Consider the following 10,849-nt stretch of genomic DNA (forward strand, 5'->3'; position numbering starts at 1 on the left):
GCTGGGACTACAGGCCCGTGCCAGCATGCCCAGCTAATTTTTTGTATTTTTAGTAGAGACGGGGTTTCACCGTGTTAGCCAGGATGGTCTCGATCTCCTGACCTCACGACCTGCCCACTGCAGCCTCCCAAAGTGCTGGAATGACAGAAATGAGCCACTGCACCCGGCTGATTTTAAATGAAAGAATATCTAATTGGGAAAAGTGTGAAGGGAAAGAAATCTTTTTCAAAAGCTGACCACAAAGAAGAGTTAAAAGTTTTTGTCACTATCTTCACAAATGTGTAAAGCACAAATCTTAACATAGTGCTTGGCATATTGTAGGGTGTTCCATAATAGTTATTATTATTATTACCCAGATTCAACAGTGGCAAGAAACAGCATTCTACATAAGGGGAAACAATTCCATCAAATCACACTTACTTTAATGCAAAGTAATTTATGGAGACAATTTATAGTATTCTATTGTAAACCATTAGTGAAAACTGTTTTTCACAGTTGATTGAAATAAAAATCACTATGTCTCAACTATATTGTTTAATGTAGCTTATTTATGTTTAAAAAATAAACTTTTGAACGGTTTTTTTTTTCTATTGTGCTTACATTCCTTCCCCAGTAAATATATTTTAGCAACATGTAATCAATTATCTAAAGTAAAAGTAACAAACTCGATAAGTATCTGGATTTTTTTTTTTTATCTGACTTGGCATCCCCTCCCTCTTAAAAAATAATTCATTTAGTATAAACACACAATCAAATGAATCTACTCAAAGTGTCTTTAATGATTTGCACCACTGGCATTACATCCTGTACGCTTTTAGGTGGATTTCCGGTGACCTGATGCACGTCTCAAACCGTGGCTAACTAGAATATATTCCAGTTCAGCCATTTTGTATTCCACCCTCTTGAGGTTTACCAATAGTAGCTTCTGCATGTCTATCGAGTGTGGGAAATTATTTAAAATATCCCGAGAGAGGTTGTTGAATGAAAGATTGTTGTCTGTATTGCTGTTAATTAACCCAGTAGAAGAGCGTGTTAGTGCAAAAGCAGTAGAAATTGATGACATTTCACCAGTGTTTCTCTGTAAAGGAAGGGAATTATACATATGTAGTTTATCGAATTAAGCAATTTCCAAACTACCAAAAAACAACTTGTTTAATCTTGGTTACCAAAATAAACTTATTTCCCCTAATATGTAGAGATTAAAAATGTATTGAATTACTACATTAACTCAAACATACATTATTCCAAAACCAGACTAAGAAAAAAAATTTATTAAAGTAGCCGTTAGTGCCGAGGTTCCATATCCTTTCCTTACATTTCCTGAGCACCCTAGTAGGTAAATACATGAACCTTGTCTTTGACTCTCATCTAAAAGCACTTCACTTGTGGCTTTAACACCAGAAAATCCACATTTACACTCGAATTATTTGTGAATGCCCGGAAAGCACCCTTAAAATAAAGATGGCGAGCTCAGCAAACAGACACGTCGGGGAGAAGATGCAAGAGAAGAAAGAGAGAAGGTAAGATTCTTAAAGTGGGAGATGGTGATGGGGAATGGGCACTGACAACTGCACTTTCCTCTCCAATGAGTGAAAAGCTGACCACATTACTTAGGGACTTGGGGCTTTTTAGAAGAGACCACAACTGTCGAATCACTGGTCAGAATACAGGAATTGCGGAAGTGAGGGGGTAAAAGTCTGAGGCTCCTTCGAGCGAAAAAGAGGAATGAGATAATCTTCCCTTACCTCTCATTTTACTGTATTTTACTCTCTTACATATACACACCCCCCAGTCCACATACTTATCTAGCTTCATCTAATTCAAATCTCCCTCATATTCACCGTTACCTGAAAGCGATATTTCCAGAAGACAATCATCAAGGCACACAGAATGCCGCTCGCTAGGAGTAAACAGATGTTCATGGTTCCTCTTCGGCTTCTTCTCCCTTCTCGGGGCGGAGCCCCTCAGCTGGTAGTTGGAAAGCAGTAGGCCCCCTAGTCAGCCTGATTTGGGAAACTTCAGGCCAGGATACTATGTGTCTTGCACTGCCTGGTGCAACTGGGATGCTCTGTGTTGTCCCGCTTTATATACTGCTGAGGACGCGAGACCTCACAGTTGGGCACGCACGCGGAGGTTCTGCGCCACAATAAGATGACGTAAAAACCGGCCCTGCAGGAAACCAGGCGTCACTTAGTAACCGTCCACCTGGTTAGCGTCAGGTCCTTAGAGAGGAGAGTGAAAGACAGTGAGGAAGTGTGGGATTTCTGGGAAGCTGAAACGTGGTAGAAGTATAGCCTCCAAATGGATTGGTTAAATAGAGTATTTTAAGATTGCTCCTACTTTAAAATATATATATGTATATCTATGTCTTAGCTGCAACCATTCCTTTATTCACTTCAAAAACAAGACAGAAATGCATTGTAAAAAGTAGCTACCCACAAATTATCTTTGCCAGAAACTACCTAATCCACACTCACATTGCTATTTTAGAATTTACTCCAGCCCTAGTCACACTGGAATCATTACATACATTTGTGTCATTATACAGTTTAAGAAATAATTTTGGGGACATTTTCACATGTAAGCCTCACAACAAATTTGCACTAAAGGTATCTTTTTTCTTTTTAATTTCACGTTTATACCATGATATTTATTTTTATTTTATTTTTTATTTTTTAAATCAACTTTTATTTTAAGTTCTGGGATACATGTACAGGATGTGCAGGTTTGTTACATAGGTAAACGTGTGCCATGGTTGTTTCCTGCACAGATCAACCCATCACCCAGATATTAAGCCCAGCACCCATTAAGCTGTGCTTCCTGATGCTCTCCCTTTCCCCCCATCCCACCCCTGTCCCCCACAGGCCACAGTGTGTTTTGTTACCCCTTGCCATGTGTCCATGTGTTCTCATCATTCAGCTCACACTTATAAGTGAGTACATGTGGTGTTTAGTTCTCCAGAGCCAAGGTATTTTTACTACTGTGTCTAATTTTGCAAATGTGGAAACAGATGCAGGTGCTAAACCCATTTAGCAAATCAGGACTTGAATCCATGGAGTTTGAGCTCTGAGATAAACTCCCCCATTCCCATCCTAATTCACATGATCTCCACCTCCACCCTGATTTGTGAGCATCAGGTATTTAATATTCTCCAACCAAAGAATTGAACAGTGTAGTTGGATTTGTATTGATGGGAGGTAACACATACAGGAATCATTGCTCTAGACAAGTTAGAAATGTTCAAGAAATTCAGTTAAATGTAGGCTATAGATACAGGAGTGAGCAGAGAAGTGCTGGAAGGGAAGGGCATGGTCCCTGGCTAGGGCTCCCCACCCTGGACCTGTGCCCACAGACCTAGGTGAGAACAGGCATTTCTGTTTTCCTGCCCAAATGTTGCATTTCTGAAGACAACCCTGGCCTGCCATGTCCCCATGCTGTGCCTATAAAAAACTGGAGCCCCTAGCAGGCACAGACACAAGTGACTGGATGTCCAGGGGAATATACCAGCAGAACACACAAGAGGCTGGACATTGAGAGGATGTCGAGGGGTGAGAGCACACTGATAGGCACAGGCAAGCTGGCAGGCCATTGACTGGTGGAACAATGCAGAGTTTGTTCAAAATGGTTGGAGGGGACCCCAGCAGCTGAGTGGCCCAACTTCAGGGGAAAACTACCTTTTCACTCCATCTCCCTTATGGCTCCACCATCTGCCAAAAACTACTTCCACTCAATAAAACCTTGCGTTCATTCTCCAAGCCCATGCATGATCCAATTTTTCAGGTACACTAAGGCAAGAACTCTGGATACAGGAAACTCTCTGTCCTTGCAATAAGGCAGAAGGTCTAATTGAGCTGTCTAACACAAGCCATGTATAAACAACAAAACTAAAGAGCATATGGTAACACATGCTCTCTGCAGTCTCAGGAGCTGTAAACATTCACCCCTAGAGGCTGCCATGAAGTCGAGCCCCACAACCTGTTCTTCTGCCTGGTTCGCCTAGGGGTTTTGTGCAGCGAGACACTGAAGAAGCTAGCCACACCTCCATCACACACCCTGTGATGGGGACAAGGGAAATTTTCTCGATTCACTATGACACTAACCTAAGACCCAGAATTTAAAAACAATAGTCACCGTAATCTCAAGGTGAGCGTCTAACTGCAACCCAGTAACTCTGCTAGGTAAACAACCCTCATCTTCATATAGATGGAAATGGGAGGAATTATATTTTTAATTTTTTTATATCACATCTTTTCCTAGTTATGAATATAAAGCTTAACATTTTATTGATTCAATTAATATTTATTAAACACTTAGATACTAGACACTGTGTTGTATTTTAAGAATCTGATTAGGAACAAAAATAAAGTCTTTGTCCACCAGGAGTGTGCACTCTGGTGTAACAGACGGATATTAATCAAATACAGAAATGCATGTGAAAGTACTGAGATAAATGATAGCAAGGAGTACATAGTGGTGTGGGAGCTCACAATAGGATATGAGATCTAAAGGAGAGTGACGTACCTGGCTTTATGGCTTCTTCAATGGGATGGATAGAAAATGACCAAGTGTGGAGTTGCTGATCATTAATTTAGTCTTGGACACATCAAGTTTGAGGTGACTTTGAGGCATGAAATAAATGTTCCCATGGAGACAAGTGAAGACATAAATCTGTGAGCCATCTGCATGAAAATGATAACTGAAACTCTAGATAAAAAAGAAATTTCTTCGTGTCAGTGTAGGGAGTACAAATGAAGAGAAGTTTGAATGGAGCGTTGAAAGATTTTAATATTTAATGGCTGGGCAATAACACTTCTATTAGTATGTGATTGTGGACTTCTTGACATCTAAATTTCCAGTTTCATTGAATAAAATTGAGGGAAGCCCATTAACCTTATCTCTAACAATAGGATTGTGAATTTTGATCCTACTGGTATTTAAGTGAAAACTTCAGAAATCTTGGAAAATATTCTCATGAAACACATTAGAGTACTGTTGCTAATCATTGATTTTTTTCATTTTATTTTAATTCTCAAATATATATGTAACATAGAATTTAACATTTTAATCAATTTTAAGTGTACAGTTTTGTGGTAATAGGTACATTCACATAGTTGTGCAACCATCACAACAATCCATTGCCAGAGCTTTTTCATCTTCCCCAACTGAAACTCTGTATTTATGAAACATTAACTTCCCATTTTCCCCTTTCCCTAGTCCTTGACAACCCCCCTTCTATTTTCTGTCTCTATTAACTTGACTACATTAGATACCTCATGTAGGTGGAATTACACAATATTTTTCCTGTCCTGAATGGCTTATTTCAATGACCATAATATACTCAAGTTTCATCCATGTTATAGCATGTGTCATAATTTCCTTTTTTTCAGGAAGAGTAGGCTGAATAATATTCCACTGTATGTGTATACCATGTTTGGCTTTTCCATTTTTCTTTTGATAAACTCCTGTGCTGTTATCATGTTTTAGTATTGTGCATAATGCTGCTTTGAACATGGATGTACAAATATATCTTCAAGACCCTGCTTTTAATTTCTTCAGGTATATACCCAGAAGTGGAATTGCTGGATAATACGGTTATTCTATTTTTAGTTTTTTCAGGAACTTCATAGTGCTTTCCAGAGCAGCTATACCATTTTATATTTCCACAAACAGTGCACAAGGTTTCCAGTATCTCCATATCTTCCTCAACACATGTTGTTTTCTTTTTTCTTGCTTTTGTTTATATAGTAGCCATCCTAATGTTTATGAAGGATCTTTCATGGTGACTTTGATTTGCATTTATGATTAGTGATATTGAGTGTCATGTCATGTGCTTATATCTTCTTTGAAGAAACCTCTACTTAAGTCCTCTGCCCGGTTTTTAATTTGTTAGTTTGTTTTCTGTTGTTAAGTTGTAGAACTTCTTTATATATTCTGGATACCAATCTCTTATTAGATATATGACTTGCAAAATTTTCTTTATTCCTATGTGTTGCTTTTTCACTCTTTTAATAGTGTCCCTTAATGCACAAAAGCTTCTAATTTAAATGAAGTCCACTTTACCTATCTTTTCTTTTGTTACCTGTAATTTTGTTATCATATCCAGGAAATCACTGCCAAATCCCAAATCATGAAGCTTTTCTTAAATGTTTCCCCTAAAAGTATTATAGTCTTACCCCTTAATTTTAGTTTCTTGATCCCTTTTGAGTTAATTTTTGTATATAGTGTAAAGGGTCCAGCATTATTCTTTAGCATGTGGAGATCCAGATTTCCCAGCACCATTTATGGAAAAGATTAATTATTCATCATTGAATAGTCTGGGCACCCTGGAGGAAAATCAATTGACCATGTACTCAAGGGTTTATTTCTGTGATCTCTGTTCTGTTCCATTACTTCATGTGTGTCTTTATGTTAGTAGCAAATTGTTTTGAGTACCATCGTTTTTGGTAAGTTTTGAAATCAACAAATGTGAGTCTTCTAACTTTATTCTTATTTCTCAAGATAGCTTTGGCAACTTGATTTCTCTTATGTTTCCAAATAAATTTTAGGATGGATTTTGATATTTCGGCAAAACCATCTTTGGGATGTTTCCATAGTATTTGCATTGACTCTGTAGGTCCCTTTGGGTAATATTGACATTTTGAGATTATTAAGTCTTTCACTCCAATATTACACTATATATTTTAATTTATTTGTATCTTCTTTAAATTATTTCAGCAGCATTTTGTCATTTTTGGTGTACAAGTATTTTGCCTCCTTTGTTAAGTGCATTTCTGTGTTTTACTCTTTTTGAGACTATTGGAAATGGACTTGTTTTCTGAATTTTCTTTTCAGATTTCATTGTTAGTGGACAGAAGTGCAAGTGATTTTTGAGTGTGGATTTTACACCCTACAATTTTGCTGAATCTTCTTATTAGTTCTAATTGTAAATGTGAGTTGATGTGTGCGTGTATGTGTGTGTGTGTGTAATGTTTAGGGCTTATAAATATAAGACTATGTTGAGGGGGCGGAGCAAGATGGCCGAATAGGAACACCTCCAGTCTCCAACTCCCAGCGCGAGCGACACAGAAGACCGGTGATTTCTGCATTTTCAATTGAGGTACTGGGGTCATCTCACTAGGGAGTGCCGGACAATCGGTGCTGCTAAGCTGCTGCAGCCCGACCAGCGAGAGCTGAAGCAGGGCAAGGCATCGCCTCACCTGGGAAGTGCAAGGAGGAAGGGATTCCCTTTCCCTAGCCAGGGGAACTGAGACACACAACACCTGGAAAATCTGGTAACTCCCACCCCAATACTGCGCTTTAAGCAAACGGGCACACCAGCAGATTATACACACACCTGGCTGGGAGGGTCCCACGGCCACAGAGCCTCGCTCATTGCTAGCACAGCAGTCTGCAATCTAACTGCAAGTCAGCAGCAAGACTGGGGGAGGGGCGCCCGCCATTGCTGAGGCTTAAGGAGGTAAACAAAGCCACTGGGAAGCTCAAACTGGGTGGAGCTCACAGCAGCTCAAGGAAGCCTGCCTGTCTCTGTAGACTCCACCTCTGGGGACAGGGCACAGCTAAACAACAACAAAAAAAAAAGCAGCAGAACCCTGTGAAGATGCAAAGGACTCTGTCTGACATCTTGGAAGAGAGCAGTGGATCTCCCAACATGGAGGATGAGATCTGAGAAGGGACAGACGGCCTGCTCAAGTGGGTCCCTGACCCCTGAGTAGCCTAACTGGGAGACATCCCCCACTAGGGGCAGTCTGACACCCCACACCTCACAGGGTGGAGTACACCCCTGAGAGGAAGCTTCCAAAGTAAGAATCAGACAGGTACACTCACTGTTCAGCAATATTCTATCTTCTGCAACACCTGCTGCTGATACCCAGGCAAAAAGGGTCTGGAGTGGACCTCAAGCAATCTCCAACAGACCTACAGCTGAGGGTCCTGACTATTAGAAGGAAAACTATCAAACAGGAAGGACACCTATACCAAAACCCCATCAGTACGTCACCATCATCAAAGACCAGAGGCAGATAAAACCACAAAGATGGGGAAAAAGCAGGGCAGAAAAGCTGGAAATTCAAAAAATAAGAGCGCATCTCCCCCTGCAAAGGAGCGCAGCTCATCGCCAGCAACGGATCAAAGCTGGTCAGAGAATGACTTTGACGAGATGAGAGAAGAAGGCTTCAGTCCATCAAACTTCACAGAGCTAAAGGAGGAATTACGTACGCAGCGCAAAGAAACTAAAAATCTTGAAAAAAGAGTGGAAGAATTGATAGCTAGAATAATTAATGCAGAGAAGGTCATAAACGAAATGACAGAGATGAAAACCATGACACGAGAAATACGTGACAAATGCACAAGCTTCAGTAACCAACTCGATCAACTGGAAGAAAGAGTATCAGTGATTGAGGATCAAATGAATGAAGTGAAGTGAGAAGAGAAACCAAAAGAAAGAAGAAGAAAAAGAAATGAACAAAGCCTGCAAGAAGTATGGGATTATGTAAAAAGACCAAATCTACGTCTGATTGGGGTGCCTGAAAGTGAGGAGGAAAATGGAACCAAGTTGGAAAACACTCTTCAGGATATCATCCAGGAGAACTTCCCCAACCTAGTAGGGCAGGCCAACATTCAAATTCAGGAAACAGAGAACGCCACAAAGATACTCCTCGAGAAGAGCAACTCCAAGACACATAATTGCCAGATTCACCAAAGTTGAAATGAAGGAAAAAATCTTAAGGACAGCCAGAGAGAAAGATCAGGTTACCCACAAAGGGAAGCCCATCACACTAACAGCAGACCTCTCGACAGAAACTCTACAAGCCAGAAGAGAGTGGGGGCCAATATTCAACATTCTAAAAGAAAAGAATTTTAAACCCTGAATTTCATATTCAGCCAAACTAAGTTTCATAAGTGAAGGAGAAATAAAATCCTTTACAGATAAGCAAATGCTTAGAGAATTTGTCAACACCAGGCCTGCCTTACAAGAGACCCTGAAGGAAGCCCTAAACATGGAAAGGAAAAACCGGTACCAGCCATTGCAAAAACATGCCAAAATGTAAAGACCATCGAGGCTAGGAAGAAACTGCATCAACTAACGAGCAAAATAACCAGTTAATATCATAATGGCAGGATCAAGTTCACACATAACAATATTAACCTTAAATGTTAATGGACTAAATGCTCCAATTAAAAGACACAGACTGGCAAACTGGATAAAGAGTCAAGACCCATCAGTCTGCTGTATTCAGGAGACCCATCTCACATGCAGAGACATACATAGGCTCAAAATAAAGGGATGGAGGAAGATCTACCAAGCAAATGGAGAACAAAAAAAAGCAGAGGTTGCAATCCTAGTCTCTGATAAAACAGACTTTAAACCATAAAAGATCAAAAGAGACAAAGAAGGCCATCACATGATGGTAAAGGGATCAATTCAACAGGAAGAGCTAACTCTCCTAAATATATATGCACCCAATACAGGAGCACCCAGATTCATAAAGCAAGTCCTTAGAGACTTACAAAGAGACTTAGACTCCCATACAATAATAACGGGAGACTTCAACACTCCACTGTCAACATTAGACAGATCAACGAGACAGAAAGTTAACAAGGATATCCAGGAATTGAACTCATCTCTGCACCAAGCGGACCTAATAGACATCTATAGAACTCTCCACCCCAAATCAACAGAATATACATTCTTCTCAGCACCACATGGCACTTATTCCAAAATTGACCACATAATTGGAAGTAAAGCACTCCTCAGCAAATGTAAAAGAACAGAAATTATAACAAACTGTCTCTCAGACCACAGTGCAATCAAACTAGAACTCAGGACTAAGAAACTCAATCAAAACCGCTCAACTACATGGAAACTGAACAACCTGCTCCTGAATGACTACTGGGTACATAACGAAATGAAGGCAGAAATAAAGATGTTCTTTGAAACCAATGAGAACAAAGATACAACATACCAGAATCTCTGGGACACATTTAAAGCAGTGTGTAGAGGGAAATTTATAGCACTAAATGCCCACAAGAGAAAGCTGGAAAGATCTAAAATTGACACTCTAACATCACAATGAAAAGAAGTGGAGAAGCAAGAGCAAACACATTCAAAAGCTAGCAGAAGGCAAGAAATAACTAAGATCAGAGCCGAACTGAAGGAGATAGAGACACAAAAAACCCTCCAAAAAATCAATGAATCCAGGAGTTGGTTTTTTGAAAAGATCAACAAAATTGACAGACTGCTAGCAAGAATAATAAAGAAGAAAAGAGAGAAGAATCAAATAGATGCAACAAAAACTGATAAAGGGGATATCACCACCGACCCCACAGAAATACAAACTACCATCAGAGAATACTATAAACACCTCTATGGAAATAAACTAGAAAATCTAGAAGAAATGGATAATTTCCTGGACACTTACACTCTTCCAAGACTCAACCAGGAAGTAGTTGAATCCCTGAATAGACCAATAGCAGGCTCTGAAATTGAGGCAATAATTAATAGCCTACCAACCAAAAAAAGTCCAGGACCAGATGGATTCACAGCTGAATTCTACCAGAGGTACAAGGTGGAGCTGGTACCATTCCTTCTGAAACTGTTCCAATCAATAGAAAAAGAGGGAATCCTCCCTAACTCATTTTATGAGGCCAACATCATCCTGATAACAAAGCCTGGCAGAGACACAACAAAAAAAGAAAATTTTAGACCAATATCCCTGATGAACATCGATGCAAAAATCCTCAATAAAATACTGGCAAACCAGATTCAGCAGCACATCAGAAAGCTTATCCAACATGATCAAGTGGGCTTCATCCCTGGGATGCAAGGCTGGTTCAATATTCGCAAATCAAT

The 10,849-nt window shown here is 39.8% G+C and overlaps 1 protein-coding gene across 1 annotated transcript; it reads right to left on the reverse strand.

Moving 5' to 3' along the window:
* Positions 1 to 759: 759 nt before the first annotated feature.
* Positions 760 to 2,060, reverse strand: LOC104676289 (kita-kyushu lung cancer antigen 1 homolog). Its single transcript, XM_010381058.1, has 2 exons — positions 1,848 to 2,060; positions 760 to 1,078 (listed from the first exon to the last, which is right to left on the reverse strand). The coding sequence occupies exons 1-2, from the start codon at positions 1,920 to 1,922 to the stop codon at positions 815 to 817; spliced, it is 339 nt and encodes a 112-aa protein (XP_010379360.1). The 5' UTR covers positions 1,923 to 2,060; the 3' UTR covers positions 760 to 814.
* Positions 2,061 to 10,849: the final 8,789 nt, after the last annotated feature.

Source organism: Rhinopithecus roxellana, chromosome 7 (genome assembly GCF_007565055.1).
Source record: "Rhinopithecus roxellana isolate Shanxi Qingling chromosome 7, ASM756505v1, whole genome shotgun sequence".
Classification (NCBI taxonomy): Eukaryota; Metazoa; Chordata; class Mammalia; order Primates; family Cercopithecidae; genus Rhinopithecus; species Rhinopithecus roxellana.